Below are 23,364 nucleotides of genomic sequence, written 5' to 3' on the forward strand. Positions count from 1 at the left end.
GAAAAATGAAACAGATTAAAAAAATCTTAAGTGACACTAGTTCAGATGCTAGAAAACATTTGGCTTAACATAACATTTAGCAGCTCTTACTGTATTGCTGGGATAACAAATGATTAATAAAACTATAATAATTCCAAAAGGAAACAAGTCTTTCCAACTAACTCATATTTTTCAAAGAGAAAATCCCCAATTAATCCCCAATTCCAACCTTTAAAATTCATATTCTCTTTATAACACCTACATCTGACAACATTCATTTCAAAAGGTATGCAGCCAACTGATGGTGTAACTAAAAATAAATCTGAAATAAAATGCTAGATAATTGCATGAAGACAGGATATTACTAAAAAACACACCATTATTATTTTTTTTTGCTATTTGCTGTTGCAGACTAGTCTAGAATAGAAACTAAAACACAAAGGGTGCATATTATTTATAAAGAGTACAGCCCCTGTGATTGTCAGAGTGCAAATATGGATGACCAGAGCAGGTAAGGGAGAATGATTACTTAAGCATCTACTATGCAAATTGTTTCAAGTTTCAGAGAATCAGTGAACCTTCATTAACATTTGAAGAATGTCCATCACAAACAATAAGACCAGCACTTGAGAATCTGCAATTCCATGTGTTAAACTCACAATAGAGTTTGGCTAGCCTTTACTCTTTAACACTTTATTCCTGCTAAGACTATATCCAATGCTCTGGCACATAGTAGGCACTTAATAAATGCTAGCTGAAACTTTGAAAGACTTAACTCTGATCATTGGAGTGACCGATTCTAGCAGACCTATGATTAAAGCTGCTATCCACCTCTTAACAGATGCAATAGACTCTGGATGCAAAATGAGATATTTTTTGGATATGGTAAATACAGAAATTTGTTTTGCTTGACTATGCATATTTATTACATAGGGTTATGATGTATATTTGTTATAAGGGTTTTTTTTTTCTTAATGGATGGAGGGAGATAAAACAATTTTTGTTAACTGAAAAAAATTCATTTCCGTTTTTTGAAAAATTTGCTGATTAAATTGGATCTGCCATCCTGAAAGAATAAAACTTTATTTGGGAAGATGACATAGGGTTGAAAGGCAGATAACAAGAATGAACAGCAATGTGAAGTGGAAAACTAGAATTGGCTAGAAAAGCTTAATCATTTCTAAAACTGGCATATTAAGACCTGCCTTATATATCTCACAGAAGAGATGTGGGAATAAAAAAAGATACTGTGTTTTATAAAGTATTACGTAAGTGTGAGGTATTAGTATAAGGTATTAAGAATTAATTATTTGAGAAACTATTAATATTCATTAAATCAATACTGAGTAAATTAATTGCTTCTAAAGACCTCCTCTGGTGCCTCTTCTTGTTATGCCAGTAGGGCCCAAGTTCTGGCAAGGTCTACTAAAAATAAAGGCTTTGATTACAATTCCAATAATATGTTGTTTTCCAAATTGGGAGAGAATAGCGTTGGTTTTAGGGTGATAAATTTTTTGAGAAACGGAATGCCATGGTCAAATCTGCATGATCTTAAAGATCATCTACCAAGAAAGTAGCTGCAATCTACATTGGTAGAAAGAATACTCATTCCAATGAACCAGAGCTCCGTGAAACATTGAAGAGAAAGCTTATTAGAGGACTGATAATATTGCAGAATCTCTATGACTAGTCAAAGACATACACCTGGCGAGAAAAAACACAAAAAGGCATTCCTAGATATTGATAAAGTTTTCTCAAAGTGTAATGCTCAGAAATTCTCATAACACATGAGTATAGCTAGGATACATAGTAGATAAGTGGCTTCTGCTTCAAAAAACTCATTTCAGAAAATAGAAAGATAACAAGCTCTAATCCTTTTTGCAAATTAACATCAACTTTATTCAGAATTAACAATCACATAATTTTAAAATAATTTTCCTGAAAGACTTGTAAAAAAAGTCATCTTTACAAGTGCCATGAACTCTGAAAGTTCAGGCTATTATGTTGGTTGTATCACTCTGTTTGAAAAGGAGAATTCTAATAGTTCCACAATATCTATTTATTTAATTAAAAAATATTTGAAATGTTGTCTATTTGCCCTTCATGATAAATAATGCTATGCTACAACATATCTTATAATTTTACTTAGCAAAATATTAGTTACTTTGGTCAATCTTCCAATTTTTACAAATAAGTAACATGCATAGAAAATTTAAAAAAAAATAATAAGCTTGTCTAACTACTTGCCGTAGTGACAAGTGAGTTGCATTTAGTTAAACCCAAATTGAAGAGAGTTGAATTAAGGTTGATACAAAGAAAGACATGCTCTGGATTTGCTGTCCTCTGGATTTCTTGAAGCATCAGGTGAAGTGTAAAGAGTTCAAACAACTTCTTATTACTCCTGTAAGAAATATTTTCGCATTGAATTAATTACATGTATGATGTCTATGATAATATAAGAAATAAGAATTATCATACTAAAAATAGGAGAATGGTAGAATTCCCTGAGGGTTTTAATGGACAGCAATCACAATAAGAATCAATAGTACTATTGAGAAGTACAAAAGACTAACGCAATCTTAGCCTACACATAGAAAAAAAATACCTAGAACTATGAAGGCAGCAAAATTCAGTTGAACTCTGAATTGTGATCATGTATCTACAGCACTAGGTTCTATTCTGGACACCACATTTTTGGAAAGAATTTGACAAATTGTGGAGTTTGGGGGAAGGGGGAAAAGAGAATGTCCGGAAGACAGCAAATGTGGTGAGGGACTTTAATACTATAGCACCAGTGAATGAACTGGGCATATTCATCTAAAGAAGAGAAGATACGAGGGAATATGAGAGTTATCTTGTTCTATCTGACCTCAGAGGACAGGCTCACATCAACCGGTAGAAGCCGCTGAGGCAAGAATGAGAATTGATGTAAGGAAAGAATTTCTAACATTCAGGAAGTGGAATAAGCTGCCTTGGGAGGTAGAGGGTTCCCTTTACTAACAGTCTTTAAGCCAAGGATACACAGACCACTCATTAAGGATGGTGTTAGAAGGAATTCCCATAAAGGTACAGCCTGGGCTCTGATGTCCTTTCTAATTCAGTCTCTATTATTCTGAGTTATGTCTCACAGAACTGACTACCATGTTTTACCTAACTTCTTATATTTAACTTAAATTTAAAGATATCTAGATGCTTTCAAGCATTCACCACCTCTCTCCCACTCATTTCTCCTACTAACTTCCCAGGCAATTTCATCTGCAATAAGAATTAGATTTTATATATTTCTTATTTTCTTGCCATGGTACATTTACTTTATGTGAGAAACAGCAAATGACCTTATGTACCCATCAAGTTAGATATGAAAGGATTTAATTTGCATCTTTGCAACTTCAAAACTTTACTAAAAGATTTGAGTATTATATTATTCCCAGCTGTTTATTCAAACTCTAAGTTGTTTATCTGAGTTTGAAATGGGTATGGGCTCCAAAATATGAAATTTAACAGTCATGCATAAAGTCAAGATTTTATAAATGAGGAAACTGAGGCACAGAGAAGTTGAGTATCATACCCAAAGTAGCTAAGACCAGTTAGTGAGACAAGTGAGATATGAACCCAGCTCCTGACTCCCCATCAAGCCCTCTTTCTACTTCAGCAGGGCATCTCCTCTACACCAGAGGTGCCCACTGGCCTTAAACAATCCAGATTAAATGAAATTAAGAAATATTCAACAAAATAAATAAAAACACAATACACAACACAGATAATGTTAATCTGTGGTTTTCTAAATCAATATGCAGATACTAGCAGGGATCACTTTCTACTTGAGTTTGACACCACTGCTCTTATTTTACCCTCACCATTAATTAAGAAATGGTAAACAACTTAACCTTTTAAAACCTGTTTCTTCAATTGCAAAAAATGGAAATGGCATGATGATAAAACTGCCAAAGTATACTATTTATATTTTATGTACAGCATACTACAAATAGAAATATCATAAAGGTATGCAACATATACAAAAATCAGATTTAATATAAGGTTACATACATTATTTATAACCTGCTCTCACTGAGCTAAAACATGAATGAAACTTTATACTATGGGAAACTAAATTCCTATGAGTTTCAAATTTCTATTTCTTTGTGGCCCAAAACTGAGCTGGCCCAAAGACATGCATCTTCTGGCCCCAACAACTCTCAAAAAGACTTTGCAAAGTCACACATCTCCGGTCTGCTTTGATAGTAAAGGAAGTACCACCACAACAGAGATACTTTGAAACATGAAAATATTTTCTTAAGAACATTTTCAGGACTCAGGACTTATAGCTGGGAAGAACTTTAGAAATGGAATCTAACATCCTCATTGCACAGATAAAGAACAGGACACCCAAAAAGGGAAAGTAATTGGCCCAGGGTAATATAGGCAGTAAGAAAAATTAGAGTTTCAAGTACAGCTCTTCGACTCCAATCAGAGCTATTTCCATTACATTTTACTATCTCTACTTAAGTATTTTCTTGTGAGAAAACTAGTGAGCAGGCCTAAGTCAGCCTAAGTTTATCCAACAAGGATGCTAAGAGGTATAAAGAGAAAAATACTACAAATGAACAAAATCTTTACTTGATTTTAGAGAGTTTCTGTAGTATAATGCTGAGTTTTTCCAATATCTGAAGATCAAGTTTAGGGTGTCGGAGCAGCACAGAACAGGTACGAAAAAATAATACGTTGCTACAGGCTTCTAGGAAAGGCTGCAAGAATCCTATAAAAAAATCAAAATGAATTGTGTTAATAAAGTACAATATAAAAAATAGAAACTGCATGTTTAAAATTCTACAACAACATGGGATCATGGAGCTTAGAGAAAGAAGAACCCAATGAAATCAATCTAGCCCAGCTTTTTTATTTCACAAATGAGGAAACTAAGACCCATAGAGGTTACCTGACCTAATCAAGTCAATTAGGTAGTAAGTAGCAAAGCTGAGATCTGAACTCATATTCGATGACTCTAAATCCAACGTGCTTGCCACTAAATCATACTGACTCTAAAATAATATTACATTTTAAATGAAAGTACTACTTGCTTTTCAATGAGTGAATCAAAATCAAGGTTTTCTGAGAGGGAAAAGGACAAAAACTTCTTCTTCGATTAACCTAAGCCAATAAACTGAATTTCCCTTGTTAATGCTATGAAATTTCCTTAAGAATAAATTAAAAGGATAAAAGAAAACTTAGTAAGGAACTTCAATCACTTCACAATTTTTCCAAGTACTATTTACACAATAACTTATTACTGACTGAAATCTCTTCTCTTTTTAAAAATCCAAAGTTCTTTTATTAATAAACTGAACAACAAAATCTCTAAAATTGTTTCCACTCTTCAATGACAAAAGCCCTCAACACTGCCCACCCAGATTATTTCAACAGCCTCCTAATTGATGCCCCTACTTCAAGTCTCTCAATATTCTACTCCACTGTACATATAGTTGCCAAAGTAATGTTACATAAGCCCAGATCTGACCATGTGAATCCACGATTCAACCCACCTCTATTGGCTTCAGGTTGCCTCTGGGATAAAATACACTTTCCTGTTTAGATTTTAAATCCCTACACAAACTGGCCCAAGTTATCTTTCCAGGTTCACTAGACATTCCTTCCCCCTCCCTAGCCTCCTGTCTCTCTTGCCATGCTTCAGTACTAGCTGTCCCTCAAATCCTTGAAGATGCCCCGAAGGCACCAGCTTCCACAAGAAGCCTTTCCTGATCCCCTTGGCGTCCTCCCACACTAACTACTTTTGTCTTTAACTATTTGGTATGTGTGACTGAGTGTATGTCAAAGTGTTTAGTAACTTTATATTTACACTATGTTTTTATATGCATTTCAACTCCTCCATCTGAATGTAAACCCCTAATGAATCAAGACCATGTCATTCTTTGTACTTGTACCTTCAATGCCAGCAAGAATGCCCAGCATATAGAACGCACTGTTGTTTGGTAAATATGAAATAACGTGAGGAAGGAGGGGACATGAACCAGAGGGGAGAATCATGAAGGGTTCCCAGTAGAAGGCATCAGTAAGTCAATAAACATTTATGAAGGACCTATTATGCCTCCAGACACTGTGTAAGTGTAAGAGATACAAAGGAAGGCCAAAAACAATTCCTGCTCTTAGGAGTTCACAATTCAATGGGAGAGTATATACAAACAAGCTATATACAAGATAAAATAGAAATAATCAACATGCATTTAGAGAGGTTGGGAAAGGCTTCCTGTAGAAGGTGAAATTTTATTTGGGACTTGAAGGAAGCCATGATGCCAAGAAGAAAAAGGAGAGAATTCCACACACAGGGGTAAGGGCAGCAAAAAAGCCTGGAGTTGAGACAGAGTGTCTTCTTTGAGGAATTACAAGGAAGTTAGTGTCACAGTGGGAGTATAAGGTGTAAGAAGACTGGAAGATGCAGGATGAAGGTTATGAAAGGCTTTGAATGCCAAGCAGAGAATTTAAAATTCGATCCTGGAGGTGATAAGAGAGCCAGCAGAGTTAAATGAGTGGGAGTGGGTGTGTGTGTGACATGATCAGACCTGTACTTTAGAAGAATCATTTTTACAAATGGGGAGAGGATGGGCTGGAATAGGGAGACCTGTGATAGGCAAACCAACCAGCTGTCTACTGCAACAGGGCACGCTTGAAGTGAGGAGTGAGAGTACATAAAAAGATCCCTGAAGCACACAAAGAATTTAAGGGGTTAAAGTGAAAAGGGGTTGTATTCTAGGAATGGGGGCCAAGTCAAGGAGCATTTTGGTACAATGTGAGACAGTGAGGGGGAATGACCAACATTTAACACAATGTTTATGGAATATCTGGTTTAATTTATAAATCTTGGCTTTAAGCAGGAGGTTTAAATAAGATGTATACTTATACATACATATAAAGAAACGGACCTTCCGTTTGGTCATGGTCTTTGATCAAAATAAGAGAGGTGGTATCTTGCATATCAGTAAATGAATAGCAGATCACACATCAGAAAATATATCAATTATAGAGTGTATTCATAAAGACTTGGTATATTTAAAAACTTTAATAAATCAAGTTGCAGCATGTATAACCTATATTTGATTGCTTACTGTCTCAGTGAGAGGGAAAGGGAGGGAGGAAAGGAAAGAATTTGGAACTCAAAATTTTAAATAAAAATATTTAAATCAGGTTCAGTTTCTGTAGATACAACATGTAAACAGTATTTAAAAGTAAACTTGTTAAAGCTTGAAACAACTATACAATAATATACTTTTATTTGAAATTCTATAAAAAATGAAAAAGCACTGCTGCAGATCAGGAGGTGAACAGGGTTCTATGGCCAGCAAAGCTTAAACCGATGTGAGAAGAAAATTCACTTGGTGCCACCTTGACTCTTCCATCTCCTTCAACTCCAAAGTCCAGTCACCTTCCGTCTACTCATTCAGCCTCTACCTTGTTAAGGCCTTTATCACACAAGCACCTCTTGATTTGTCTTCCTTCCCCTAGTTTCTTTCCAAATCCATTCTCCGAGTAATTGTGAAGATGATATTCCTAAAACACAGATCTGACCACGTCACAATTGTACTAAAAATCCTTCAATGGCCCCCTATTGTTTCTAGCATAAAATACAAACTCTAGACGTTCAAATCTATTCACAGTCTGGTCCCTATGTCCCCTTTCTTGTCTTGTTTCACATGACTTCCCTTCATGCACTCCAGCTTGCTAGCTATTCCCCATATCCAACCTTCCATGCCATGCCCTTGCACAATGTCCCCATTCCCATGTTATCTCTACCCACAGAATCTCATTTCCTTCAAAGCACAGCTCAAGTGCCACCTATTACACAAAGCTTTTACTGACGCCCCTCATAATCAGCTCATTTCTTTTTTCAAATTTATTTGTATTTATTCCAGTAGAATGTGGGCTCATTGATGGCAAAGACTTTTTTGTCACTGCATTCCCAGCATTTAGTATCCCATGTACCTGACACTTTAAATAGGCGTCTAATAAATATTTGTTGAATTGAACTGAAATGAATATATAGAATGAAGTGACTAGATTATATTATCTCTAAGGTATCTTCTACCTCTAAATCAATATTGCAGAGTTTACAACTATAAAAACCAAAATTATTAAAATTCAAAAATCCCCTCACCCCAGAAATTAATTTTTATTTACTTATCTGCATACATGTTATTTCCTCTTAACAGAATGTAAGCTACTAGAAAGACAGGTATTGTTTTCATTTCTGTCTTTGGCTCAGGGTATAGAGTGCTACGCCTGAAGTCAGGAAAACCTGAGTTCAAATCTGACCCCAGACACTTCCTAGCTATGTGACTCCGGGCACACTTAACCTCTGTTTGCCTCTGTTACCTCATCTGTAAGATAGTATTTGTAAAGTATAGTGAGATAGTATTTGTAAAGTACTTAACACAATGCCTGGGGCATAGCAGCACTATGCTAATGTTAGCTAATATTATTATTATCGTCATCATCATCATCACCACCATCTTCGTTTCCCTAGTACCATACTTGACACTTAAATGTTTGTGAAAGTGAACTGCTGAAAGAGAACAGAACCTTATGAAGCATATGCATATAAACATATGAGTGTATCTGTGTGTGAATGTGAATATGTGTATTTATATGTGTGTGTGTGTGTGTATATACATAGAGAGAGAGAGAGAGAGAGAGAGAGAGAGAGAGAGAGAGAGAGAGAGAGAGAGAGAGAAAATGGGGAGGCACAAGTAGGGAGAGAAAGAGAAAATACATAAGCAAATGGGACTTTGGGTGAATAACATATACGGAACTTGAGAATCTCACAAAATAAATCACCATAGTAAAATTCAAAACATTATCAAGTGAACTTTCTAGTGTTACTAGCAAAATGGAAGAAAACAAGGACATCAGTAATTTTTAATAGCCAGAATATATGTATATTTTTAAAAGTGAAGATTTCAAAGGTCTTTTAAAGGTGAGGGAAGAATATTGAACTGTCTTCAGATCCCTGTGCTAAAACCATTGAAGCAGATATTTTTGTTTTTATGTTGCTTTAGTCATGTCTAACTCTTTGTGACCCCATCTGGGGTTTTCTTGGCAAAGACAGTGAAGTACTTTGCCATTTCCTTCACCAGATCATTTTACAGATGAGGAAACTGAGGTAAAGAGAATCAAGTGATTCTGGGTTTAGTGGCCCAGGGTTATACAACTAGTAAGTGTTTGAAGGCAGATTAACTCAGGAAGATGAGTCTTCCTAATTTCTAAGCCCAATGCTCTATGCACTATCCCACCTAGCAGCCCCTGAAGAGATAAACTACAGTGGGGAAAAAAAAATACAACTAAGAATCTTAAGCTTTGTGGCATTTAGCTATGATGTTTAAACGTTGCATTTTCAAAATAACTTGTCTTAAAATATTCTAAGTGCTATAAAAATGTATGCAAGTTAAAAAAAAACCTTCAAGCCTTAATTTCTTAAATCTTAGAACTTGGTTCTTTACTTTCTAATTTCAACTTTTACCTCTGCTAACATTTGATGCAAATTCTGTTTTTAGAATGAAAAATTATTAGTCTTTAACAATTTCAGAGAAATTTTCTGAAGCATGGAAAAGGCCCTGCCAACAAAAATTAATGGTAAAGACAGAACTGAAAATTTATCATACCAATATTTTACTTATGATAGAACACCATTATGAGTATTTTTGTGCTACTTAAGCTAAGACATAAAATTCTCACTTAGATATGCATAGTACCAAGAAAACTTTTCTAAGCACATTAGTTATAAAACCTACTAAGTTTCCCAAACATCTCAGCAAGAAGTATTGTGGTATAGTGGAAAGAGTGCTTGGCTTTGGAGTCTGAGCACCTAGACCTATACAACAGCTTTGCTAGCCTTAAGTAAGTAACATCACTCTCTGAGAGCCTCAGGATGCTCATCTATAAAATGAAGGCACTGGACTCCTAAAAAAGGTCCCCTCCTGCTCTAATCTTTGAGCCTATGAATAAAAAGTTTTTATTTAATATGGTATCATTACTCAGACTGCAGGATGCAGAAAAGGAGAAAGTATCTATTTAGATGTTTGCCAGTTACTTTTACTTTTAAAGACTGAGTTTTCTTAGTTTACCCAGGCTGGACATGCAGAGGCTATGCCCAGACCCAATCCTACGACTGATCAGCACGAGAACTTTGAACTGCTAGGTTTCCAGACTAGGTTGTTTGCCTCTCCTCCGGCAACCTTGTGGCTCACTAAATTGATGCTAGGTTTAGTGTGGACACTAGACAGGCTTAGCCCACTGCAGTTTAAAATTCCCAAGCTCAATAAATCTGCCAAAGCTTAGAGCTGCCAAGCTTCCATGGTAGTAGCAAGGGCTGCAGTGGTGGTGTGCACCCCACACCCAGCAGAATTATTATTTCCCTTGTAAAATCAAGTTCCTCTGTATTTTGAAAACATTATGCATTAATGCATAGTTGTCTAATTTTCTAACTTCTTTTGTCATAAAAAGTGTGTCAGCAGTCAGGAAACTCTTCCATAATGTAGCTTTTTCCACATATGTGGAATCACCAGTCTGTCAATAACTCACTAGATTTATACTTTATTACAGTTTTTAAAAGCTATGTCTATGCTTGTATGTGGTATAAAGCACTCATGCCTCAATTTGTTATTTTGCAAAAATGCTTCTATCTTTTTGGCATTCTGAGAACAAAATGACAGTGAGGTGGCAAAGGAGCTAGGCCTGGAGTTAGGAAAACCTGAGTTTAAATCCTCCCTTAGACACTTACTTATCTGTGTAAGCCTGGGAAAGTCACTTAATCTGTTTGCCTTAGTTTCTTCAACTGTAAAATTGGGATAATAATAGCACTTTTTCTCAGGGTTGTTGCGGAAATCAGTAAGATATTTTGTAAAGCACTTAGCACAGTGCCTGGCACATAAGAGGCACTCTGTACATGCTATCTAATTATAACAATGATGAAAGTCAAGATGAAAATCAGACCAAAGTCACATCTAAGTATTAAAACATGATGTAGCACAATAAAAAGAATGCTAGACTTGGAATCATGCAAGACCTGGGTTTAGATCTTACCTCTAGAACTAACCAGCTGTGAGAGAACTGGCAAGGCACCTAACAGTTCTGACTCTCAGCTTCTTCTTTTATAACATGGGGATATAATCACACCTACCTCATAAATACATTGTGAGGATGAAAAAAAATATGTACAGCACTTATAAACAGCTATAATGCTACTTCGGAAATCTCTAAGCATTTCCTCTTAGAAACATATTATGGGATTTTGAACAGGATGATTACACAAACTTCATTCAAAGAAGGTGTAACACAAGAAGAACTTGAAAAAACAAAAAATTCCTACTCAGAGTAACGCTTTCAAGATGACTTGTTCACAGCATGTCCATAGTCAAGCAGGGGTTTGAGGGTTTTTTTAATTAAACTTTAAAAGCGCTATGTAATTATTAGCTAAAAGATTTATATGTAAGCAAGCAATCGGTGACCTACTACAAATCCTGAAACAACACACAATTTTAACAATCTGTGATTTCACTGGTGCAGATATTCCCTCCACCAATGCAGCTCATCACTCATCTTATTTAGTGGATGGCTTTTAAGACTTGTGGTGAAAAATCAGTACCCTGAAAGGAGCCTGAGGGTGATGAGCTTCTCCCAATTAGCTAGGCTGGGTCTCATGTAAGATGAGTGTCATCATATGGAATGTGGAGAGATGACTGAGAACAGGAGCATAACTAACATTATCCTGGACAACCTACTGGAGATTGAGCACATTATAATTCATTATCACCCAAACAAATACATGCCTTCTGCAAAAAAACAAAGCAAAGGAAAGATAATCTAGTACAATGCCACTTCACAAGATCGTTGTAATCAAAAAAAACATTGTATGTAAAGCACTTTGTAAATTCAAGTGCTATGTAAACATCATTATTATTAACTGATCTTACAAATTGCAAAGAAAAACAGAAAATACTCATTCTGGAATAGAATTTGAATTCATAATTGACTATTTCAGTATCAACTAAGCAAATGTAAACGAAATCTGCAATGTTTACATTCACTATACACATTCACAAGCCACTAATTTCTAAATAACCAGTTGGTTATGTTAAATATTTTATAAAAGCATTAACAGGTGTTATTGTCCAGGGTCACTCTTTTGAAATTTACTGACAAAGATGTAATCAGTTTTTAATCTCCTTATCAATTAATGGAATTGATCAACTTTAGGTCAGAAATGCTTTCTCACAATTGTTTTTATTAAGTCTGAAAGAATCATCCAAATAATTTTGGCAATATTTCTTGTAAAAAAATAACGCATTACAAAGGTTCTCCTCCACATCATTAAGTGATTTTTCTAAGACTGAAGCAAGAGAAAAACATGGCAAACTGCCTGATATACATTTGCCCAGATCATAGATTTAATTATAGCAACTTAATTAGTATTATGTTTAATCTGCTAGATGAATTCTTCCTAATCTTCAAAAATTAAATCAAATTTTAAATAAACAGAAAACTAGGACTCTAGCTTGACAACACCTGCCACTTTTCAAAGATTTTCTATAACAAATACACAAGTCAGAGACAAGCAAGGTCTCAAGAGTACCTGAAAACTAAACAACCCTGATCTCTTGTTTCTAAAGGCTCACCCAGGAAGCAGTGTATGCTAAGTGCCAAAATGAGATGAATTTCGAACCTGGCAGGAGGAGATTCATAGTTTTTAAGAATATAAAATCCTTTCCATCACATCTGAAATCAATCAATAATTAGTTAATAAACATTTATTAAGTACCTACTATGTGCCAGACACTGCTTAGTGCTGGAGATACAAAGAAAGGCCAAAAGTAGACCTGTTTGCAAGCAGGAGGGCAATTCAACAGGAAGAACAACATGCAAATAACTAGGCATAAACATGCTATATACAGGATAAATTGGAAATAATGTACAGAATTAAGACAGACTGGGAAAGGCATCCTATGGAAAGCGAGATTTTAATCGGGACTTGAAGGATTCTAGGAGGCCAAGATGAAGAGGGAGAAAACCCCACGCATGGGAGACAGCCAGTTAAAATGTCTGAAGTCAAAAGACAAACAATCTCGTACAAGAGCACATGGGAGGTGGAGGAGGGGCGAAGTATAAGAAGATTTAGTGGGGTGCAGTACTGGTTATAAAGGGCTTTAAAAACCAAACACAAGATTTTAAATCTGATCCTGGAGGCCTCAGGGAGCCAGTGGAGTTTAACGAGTAGGAAGAGGTGACATGATCAGACATTCCCTTTAAAAAGATCACTATGACAGCTGAGTATAAGGTATCTAGAGCTGGGACAGAATCGTGGCAGGGAAACCAGCCAGCATTAAGTAATCAGGGGTGACAGAGTGGTGGTAGTGTCAGAGAGCGAAGAGACAAGGATGACACCCAGGTTACAAACCTGGAGGACTGGAGGATAACGATGCACTCAACAGCAGTACAGAAGTTAGGAAGAGGGGACTTGGGCAAAAATCGTTGAGTTTTGTGTTAAGTTTTCAGTTTTCTAAGAGAGTTTAAGAAGGTTAATTTAATCACTTAAATTCACTTGGTGATAAGATTGCCAAGTGAAAGAGTACAGAGGAAGAAGAAGGTCTATGAGACAGAGCCCTATGGGACACTCACAGTTAGCAAGCATGACCCAGATGAAGACCCAACAAAAAAGACTGAGAAGGGGGCAGCTAGGTGACGCAGTGGATGGAGAACCAGCCCTGAAGTCAGAAGGACCTGAGTTCAAATCCGACCTCAGACCAAACACTTGACACTTACTAGCTGTGTGACCCAACTGCCTAAAAAAAAAAAAAGACTGAGAAGAAGCTGTCAGAGTAGTGCTCCAAAAACTAAGGCAAAGAGTGTTTCAAGGGGAAGAAGTTGATAACAATGTCAAAAGCTACAGAGAGGTCAAAAAGGATGAGGATTAAAAAGTGTTTAGATTTGGTAATTAAGAGACCATCAGTAACTTTGGAGAGAGCATTTTCCATTGAATGATGAAGCTGGAAGCCAGAGTGTAGTGTTATGAAGAGAGAAAAAAGGAAGTGGAGGCACCAACTGCAGATGGCCTTCTCAAGTAGTTTTGTCACAAAAGGTAGGAGATATGCAGGACTACAGCTAGTGGAGAGAGATGAATCAAGAGGGCTTTGAGGAGAGGGAAGACATTGGAATGTTTGCAGGCAATAAGGAAGCAGCCAGCAGATGAAGAGAGATTGAAGAGAAGTGAAAATGGGGATGAAAAAAGAGACAGTCTGCTGGGAGAAAATAAGACGGAATGGGATCATCTGTGCGAGATGAGGAATTAGCTTCAGCAAAGAGAAGAGGCACCTCTTCATATGAGATGAAGGGGAATGAGGAGGGGAAGAAGAAAGGGAGCTCTTGAACTGTCTCAATTTTCTCAGTAAAACATAAGAAAAGGTTCTCACCTAAGAAGATGAGGAAAGGAAAGCCATTTCAGTTTCCTGATCTCTAGGATGAGTCAAGCTGAAGCTGAATTAGCTTAGCAAACCTAAGAAAAAGAAAGGACGGTACTATAGATTTCAACATTAATAAACGTTGACTGAATACAATATGAAAGGAACTGTAGGAGAGGAACACAAAGAAGTAAAAGACAGCTTGTCCATCAGTGAGCTGGCCTCCATGATCTTTCATTCCTTGAAACTCTGAATCACTTTGTTTATACTACTAGGTACATATGATGCTTCACTGTGCTTTAGTTACTTGTGCATAGATTTGGAGCTGTAAAGGACACTTTAGTCCAATCCCCTTATTTTACAGGTAAGAAAACCAAAGATCAGAGAGGTTAAAGCTGACTTGCCCAAGATGACATAAATAGTAAACTGGAGATCCAAGATACAAACAACTCCCATGGCTCCAGGTTGAGCCTCTGTCTCCTGCAGCACATTGCTTTCTGAATTTTATATGTGTATATCATTTCTCTATAAACTCCTTGATAGCTATGCCTTGCCTTATTTTTCTTTCTATTTCAAAATTGTAAAATTCATAGAAATTTTATAGAATTCATAGACTTCACAAAATACCAAGATTCACAGAATCTCAGAGGTGGAAAATACTAAGTTATTTATTCTTCCCAAATTATCATTCCCATCTACAAGGCCAGATGAAAACCTCTGGTGACAAGAGCCTCACTACATAAAGCAAGGCAGCCTCTCTATTTTTCATACAACTTTAACTGTCAGAAAGTTTTTCCCTTATCAAAGAACCCCAGAATTTCAGAGTTAAAAGGAATATCAATGGTCACTAGGTACAACTCAGATCTGAAAAAGAATCCCTTTTACAATATTCTCCAACAAGCGGTCATCCAACCTTTCCTTGAGACTTCCAAGGAGGTAGAACCCACGATCTCTTGAAGGAAGCCATTCTTTTGAATAGTTTGTTAGGAAGTTTTTCCCAAATCAAACTTAAATTTGCTTCCTTAAGCAAAACTATTTTGTTAATACTCTATCACATGTTAAAAACAATGTGAAAGTTCTCTGAAGAACAAAAAATGTTTCTCTGCATTTGGCAGGACCTATGCGACAAATGAAAATTTTACCCCATGCATATACATTTCAATTAAATGTAATATTCACATACACAGACATATAGGAACATTTAATTACATTTAATTCACAATTATGCACAACATAGAGGTAATTATAAGTATTTAATATGTTATTATGTGCCTTCTGATGAAATTCTCCGAGGAAACTAAAATCTAATCTAAAAATTTGTAATTAATGGTCTAGTCTTAAGATAAAAGATCTAAAGATCTCTAACCAAAGTAAAGTCAAACTGGATTAACACAGACTTACCATATGTATCAGCATTCTATCTTTGTAAAAACATGACCTCAGAGCACAGAATAATAGAATTTTAGAGCTGGAAAGTTCTTGGAGATCATTTAGTAAAATTATTTTATAGAGAAAGAAACTGAGGCACAGACAGGTTAAACAACCATCACAAGGTCACACAGCTAGTTAGGGTACCCATGTCTCCTAAACTCCTATGAAGTCCAGTACTCTTTCCATCATTTGAGAATTGCATCTAATTTTAAAAACTACAACTGCAACACACTTGAACTAGCCATGGCCATAAATGGTTACTCTTAAGAAAACATTACCCAATGGGGGCAGCTAGGTAGCACAGTGGATAGAACACGGGCCCTGAATTCAGGAGGACCTGAGTTCAAATCCGGCCTCAGACACATAACACTTACTAGCTGTGTGACCCTGGCCAAGTCACTTAACCTCACTGCCTTGCCAAAAAAAGAACATTACCCAAGAATAAAAATTATACATTTACTTTTTTTAAAAAATTCAATTTTATTTTCAAGACCACATACTCTCCTCCTCCCATCTTCCCCCTCTACCTCCTACAAATATGTATAATCCAGCAAAACTAATTTCTACACAGGCTATGTCCAAAAAACAAAACAAAAAAATAAACCACCTCACTCTCTCATTTTGCCTGAATTTTCACTCCACCACCCACTCTAATTTGAGGTCAGTGGCATTTAAATCATGATACATATTTACTTTTAAATGTCTGTGAGGAAACAGCCTTCTACAGAAAAAGATTCATCTCTGGAAACTGGACATCCCAGCCCAGTCCTACCTGAGGTTTTATTTCTTTTCTGTTCTCTGCTTTACTGTATCACTACTACTATCACCAATTCTCTTCCTACTCCCATTGCATATGTCCTCTTCCTTCTCCCTTACTTAGTATGCCTGAGGTCAGATATAATTTTTCAAAAGTCCTTCACTGTGGAAAGGGGGTAAAAAAAACCCCACATATTTACAGAGAACAGAAATATCAGTTACATCCAAGTCTCTTATTCCAAAGGCTGACTTCCTAACCTGGCCATAGGGCCAGTTGCCATGCTGCTCTGGGAGAAAGATCTTGAAAATCATCTTTCTAGGGCTTTACATCTGATCAACTCTAAACACTTCTTCTAGTTCACACCCAGCACTCTCTTTGCTCTCCCTCAATTAAATCATTAATTTCATTTGCATGTCATGGCATCACCTCCCAGATGTCATGGTCCTCTTTGAGAAATGAAGGACAAACAACAATAACAACAGCATTCTCTCTACCCTCCCACCAACATATATAGCCAACTCGTTCTGAAGCCTCTAGTCCAATGTATTTTAGCAAGGCTTTACCCATACAGTATTAGAAGGGTCATTTTTTCATGAAACCAATGTGGCACAATATAATTTGTTATAATTGTTGAGAAGATAGAAGGGAAAAGGGCAGGGATTATCATTTACTTCTCCATTCAGAGGATTTTTTTTTGAGGTTCTACAATGTCCACAGCATTATAATCAGTACTGCCATATTCTCAAATATAATCAAAATAACTCAATGCAACTAGTAACTATTTAAATATTCTTGCCATTTTTAGAAGAATTATATTGATCAAACAAGGATTGCTTTTCAGGGCTTATGGGATGACAACAGACAGCCTAAATTATTTAACTCTTATTTTGCTTCTATTTTCTTTTCCAAAAGGAATGATCTTTAGACTAACAAAAATGTTAGTATGTAATAGAAAGCCAAGACAAGTGAGAAGGCTGTCAAACAGCATCTAGCTGCCCTGACAGTTCAGGTCACCAGACCTAGACAACTACATCCCAGAGTGCTGAAAACTGATGAGCCACTATCATCACTTTCTAAAAGATATGGTAGAAGAAGAATGGTACTCACAGGACAGATGGGCAAATATTACACTTTTCAAAAAATCCTTAGATGGAAGATCCTGTAAAGTACACACCAGAAATCTTGCTTTCTATTACAAGCAAAATTCTAGGACAAATTATTAAAAAAATAATATGCAAGCAGTCAGAAAACGTGTCAATTACTGAAAGTTGGCAGAGCCTTATCAAGAGCTAACTAAAAATGTTCACGGTGAAGCCTTTTGAATGACAATGCCTTATAAAATTAATGAATGTGAAGATTTCAGCCAGGACACACACTGAAACGGAGAGAATTCAAACTCAGATAAAACCCTATGGATAAAGAAATGCCATGCATAGTGTCCCACATAGCTAGCTCTCTTCTCAGGTCCCCAGACACCTGCCACCCCCATCACCTGTGCTCGTATAAGATGATTTGGACAACTACTACCATGGGCAGCTAGGTGGCAAAGCGGATAGAGTGCCAGGCCTAAGTCAGGAAGATCTGAGTTTAAATGCAGCCTCAGACAGTTGTGTGACTCTGGGCAAGTCATTTAATCCTGTTTGCTCAGTTTCCTCATCTGTAAAATGAGCTGGAAAAGGAAATGGCAAACTACTCCAATATCTTTGCCAAGAAATCCCAAAATGGGGTCATTGAAGAGTTGGACACAACTGAAAACAACTAAACAACAAAACTAAAGTATCCCATTAACTTGTAAAGAAAAACAAAAAGAATCACCAGTAGACTACTCCATATACCATGCCCAAGGGTGCACAGAAGGACTACTGGAATCTTTACGTAGTTAAGTCATTGTAGGTCATAAGCATGAAATAAAGTGGCCCCAGGGTAACTGGAGAGGGTAACTCAGCATAGTCTAGAGGAGACAGGCCTACATCTGAGGCAGAAGAGGGAGAGATCAGCCCTGAATAATAATGAAGCTCTAGGGAAGGAAGTCAGTCTAGGAAATACTGCAGTAGCCCCAGAGCCCAGCAGTCAGGGTGAAGGGCCTCAGACAGCACTGAAGGAACAGGTCTGAAGCCACCTGGTAAGAAACACCATGGAGGTAGTCCAGACTTAGCAACTCCTGAGCCCAGCAGCAATGGGAAAGACGCCCCAGGCAAAGTCTAACATAGAGGGCAGCCCAGGATCCCTGTGGCAAAGAAGGACCTAGGTAGAGACCATGGCCTAAGCAGCCCTGGAAACCCTTGAAGGAAGAGCCTAGTCTTGACCACTACACTCAGAACCACACAAGGCCTGCCGCTCAATTCAAGAGGGCAGGAGCGAGGTGTGACCCCAGCACAGGCCATCCCTGCCCAGGCCTTCACTGCCCCGACCTAGACATTGAAGCTGCTGAGATGGACAAACCAAGGAAAACATCAAACATTATGAGGAAATACCTTGGACTGAGAGAAACCCAGGGATAAACCCCAAGGAAAAGAGTGACCTCAAAACAAGCTCAATTAAAATCCGAGGAAAAAAAATGTCCTGGCCACAAGGACTACAAGACTCACTGGAAAAATGGAATAACAGATTTAAAACTCAATATCTACAGAGGAAAGAAAAGTAAGGAAAACTGATGCTTAGAACAGATGCTGGAAAACCTCACTCAAGAGAATGCCCTGAAAATCAAAATTAGACAAACAGAAAATGACTCAATGAGACATGGCATATAAATAAAATCACCCAATTGAAAAAAATATGTAATAAAAATATAATCAAAAACAAGTGACCTAGAAAACTTAAGAATTATCAGATTATCTGAAAATCATAACCTAAAAAATAGTACATATGTGTGTACACACACACACACACACACACACACACGAACAAGGAACTAGAAAGAAAGGATGCAAATACCAAGGAGCCAGTCAGGATCACAAGATTTAGAAACAACCATTATAAAAGAATGGAGAGTTTGAAACACAATGTTGCAGAAGACAAAAGCTACAGGAATATAATCGTTTTTACAATCAAGAATATCTTACTTAGTCAAATTGACTATAATTCTAAAGAGGAAAAAAATGAATCTTTAATGAAATAGAGGCCTTCCAAACATTACTGACCAGGATGTTGGAAAGACTAAAGAACATGACATATGAGAATCATCTGAAGGGATTGGGGATGTTTAAAATGGAGAAAATAAGACTTAGAGGTGACATAACAGTTTCCTTCATATATCTGAAAGGCTTTCATGTGGAAGAGGGATTAGATTTGCTCTGCTTGGACAGAATGTAGTAGTGGAAGCAATAAGTATAAGTTGTAGAACAACAGATTTAGGCTTGAAATTTTTATAAAGTTCTCAACAATTAGAATACCACCAAGTGTTCTTTCTGGGATTCATGAATATTTGGTAACTATACATATTTTATGTATGAAAAACATTACTGGAAATGGTTCCATAAGGGTCATCAGACTGCCAAAGTAGTCCATGACACAAAGGTAGTTAAAAAGCCCTCTCTGGAGATCATCAATTAAAGGCTAGGTGACCACTAGTAGGAGATGCTGCAGCAGGTGGGTCAGCATGCTGAAGATGAGAGGCACTTAGGTGGCACAGTGGATAGTGCGTTGGACATAGTGTCAAGAAACCTAAGTTCAAATCCTGCCCCCAGCACCAATTAGCTATGTGACTCTGGGCAAGTCATTCCATGTCTCTCAGTTCAGTTTCCTCATCTGTTCTGCTCATTCCATTTCCTCATCCTCATTTTCCTCATCTACAAGGGGGTAATAATTGCCCCTACTTCACAGGGACATTGTGAGGATGAAATGAGATAACAAATGCAAAGCCTATTGCAAACCTTAAAGTGCTATATAAATGTTAACTATTATTATCAGGTACAGATTAGACTAGGCAGTCTCTGAAGTCTTTTCCAACTCTTAGATTCTGTGCCTCTTTTAAAAGAAAACTACAGGGCAGCTAGGTGGCGCAGTGGATAGAGCACCGGCCCTGCAGTCAGGAGGACCTGAGTTCAAATCCGGCCTCAGACCAAACTTGACACGTCCTAGCTGTGTGACCTTGGGCAAGTCATTTAACCCTGATTGCCTCACACACAAAAAAAGGAAAATATAAAGTAAAACTGTCTTAACAATATCTTAATATTATCACATAATCACTCTGATCAGATATGTAATTTATACTTGAAAGTTTTCCCATGCTCAAAATTCTCCCAAAATATACTTATCAATGATTAACTGTCCTCTCAAATGCCTATTCTCGGTCTCTGTCAACTTGATAGAGAAGTTTCCAGAGCTATTTCAGTGATAGGCATATACCCCAAAGAGGTCACTGACAAAACAGAAAGGTTCTGTACACACCAAAACATTTAAAGCAACACTTCTCATGGAAGCAAAGAACTGGAAACAAAGTAGATGCCCACTGATTAGGAATGGCTAAGCAAACTGTGGTCCATAAACATAATGAAATATTACTGTGTTGTATGAAATTATGAATAAGATGAATATCAAAAAGCATGGAAGGACCTACATGAACTAAAGCAAAGTCAGGAAAAAAGCAAGGTCAGGAAAACAATATCCACAATTACTACAAGAATGTTAACAAAAAGAACCACCACCACAAAACAATAAAAATTAAATGCTGAAAAGTTATAAAGAAAAAGTTTGGTCCTAAAGAAGATATATGACAGACACCTCCCCCTCCCAACTCCTTTGCAGAAGTTTATGTACACAGGTTGAATGCTATATAAGGTGTCAGATTTTTTTTTTCTGCTGTGTTAATTGGTTTTAGTGAATTTGTTGATTCTTTGTCATAAAGGATGGATCCTTCTCAAGGAAGGGAAAGAATAAATCAAGAAATTTAGGCAATGTTTAAAAATGTTTAGGTATTAATAAAAACCTATTTATTAAAAAAAAGTTATCCAGAGCAAAAAATTCTAATTTTTTATTATTATTCTGGAGTTGATTTCAAGAAGTTTCAAATTCAAAGTCACAAGACTGAGCCATAATAAATACTTATCAGATCTAACTAAGGCTGAAAAAAAAAAGAGAGGAGGATTCTATAAAAGATGACTTCCATCTTTGCATTTTAATTATACACCCCCTACACAGGCATCAATAAAACAAAAATCTAAACATCTGACTGAACTTTGTTTGCCTTGCATTTAAGTCTGAAAGTACATTTCCATAACCACTAATTTTCTACTTTTTAAAATGGCTGATAATGTGTACCTTTGTCTTAGTATACATCTTAAGCTGCATTTAACTGAGTTAAAGATACTTATCTGTTATTAAGAGATTTTCAATTAATACATTAGTCAGTCATTCTTTTCAAGAAATGAGTGCTGAAATGAAGTTTACAAAGGTAGTCAGGATAAAAGACAACTAGAACAGGATTTCCTTTTAAATAGGTGAGCTGGATTATCTATCCTGTATGCTATAAATCTTCTGAACTTTTGAGTTCATCATTTGGCTGAAAAAATCAATTTCATTCCACATTTAAAAGGGAGAAAATAATGCCTACAACAGCATTTATTAAATTGACATCTGAAGGGGAGGGAGAGGGTTCAAATGACAAAAATTTTAAAAATTAGTCTGTCTTTCCCTCAACACTTCTCATATGCAATTAAAAAAAAACTCCTAAAAAACAAATCCTGCATTACATATCTACATACTCCAGCAAAATAAATTCCCACAGTAGCCATGTCTGAAAATATACCTTAAGTTCGATCACCCTTCTGACAGCAGGTGAGTGCTATTTCATCTTCACTTTTTTGGATTCATGTTTTTTCATAATGTTGATCAGAATTCTAAATCCATTAAAAGTTGTTCTTCTCTATAACCTAAAATTTTGATCTTTAATTTTTTTACATAGCTACCAAAGTTTGTGTTCAAAAAAGAGATTAACCTTTCCACCTTCTTTGTTACATAATTCAGTATTGAACGATCACCTATAGGCAGTTCTTGACTTAATAGTGATTTACTAGTTTCTACTAGACTTTACAAGTAAAAAATGTTATACCACAGGATGTGACACATTATTACACAGTAGATTATCTCATGAACTAATATAAAAACTAACAGAAAAATGTACTTGGCCTGTATAGAACCAAACTAGAACCTGAATATAAATAAAATCTAATGGGTCTTTACCCTCTCTAATTTTATGCAAACACTACTGTATCCCTCTATAACATCCTTCACAAATGTTCATCAAGCTTTACCTTGAAGGTCAAGTGATACCTTTTAATAAAGGTGCTTAAATGGACTCACTGACAAAATCATCTAGGGAATATCTTGGCATTTCAGTATACCAAGTAACAATGAGGTTATCTGCAAAATGCATTGAAATGCAATGTTGACACTCAAATGTTAAAGAACATCTTACCTAAAAGCAGAAAAGTTTCTAGGTCCTAATACGAACAGCACATTTAAATAATGACACAAACTTAAATCTCTCTCTAGTCAGACTAACTGTGATATATGAACAAAAGTATTCTCTGAACAAAGCAAATCGTTCAGGTTTACGTACAGCTAAACGAAACTACCAAGCAACAGCTATCAACAGCAGACCTGAAAAGAAACAGAAAACTACACATACAACCCATGAAGTGATTTCTTTACCGCAATACTCAACTGTCCAAGTCAGTGCACAAAACAACATAATCACAGGTTTTTAACGGAAAGAAAAGTTCTCTGTGTACTATGCAG

At 36.4% G+C, this 23,364-nt stretch overlaps 1 protein-coding gene across 5 annotated transcripts in view; it reads right to left on the reverse strand.

The window, feature by feature from the left end:
• Positions 1–1,851: 1,851 nt before the first annotated feature.
• CCDC138 (coiled-coil domain containing 138) overlaps positions 1,852–23,364 on the reverse strand; it is a 67,351-nt gene continuing 45,838 nt past the window's right edge. For all 5 annotated transcript variants that reach the window (XM_020965197.2, XM_020965193.2, XM_020965191.2 and 2 more), the window contains 2 exons: positions 4,597–4,735; positions 1,852–2,380 (listed from right to left, as the gene is read on the reverse strand). In XM_020965197.2, the coding sequence (XP_020820856.1) occupies positions 2,215–2,380; positions 4,597–4,735 (305 nt within the window). In that variant the 3' untranslated portion in view covers positions 1,852–2,214. The remainder of the gene's footprint in view (positions 2,381–4,596; positions 4,736–23,364) is intronic.

The sequence above is a fragment of the Phascolarctos cinereus genome, unplaced genomic scaffold (assembly GCF_003287225.1).
Source record: "Phascolarctos cinereus isolate Bilbo 61053 unplaced genomic scaffold, phaCin_HiC Scaffold_7;HRSCAF=346, whole genome shotgun sequence".
NCBI classification, from domain to species: Eukaryota; Metazoa; Chordata; class Mammalia; order Diprotodontia; family Phascolarctidae; genus Phascolarctos; species Phascolarctos cinereus.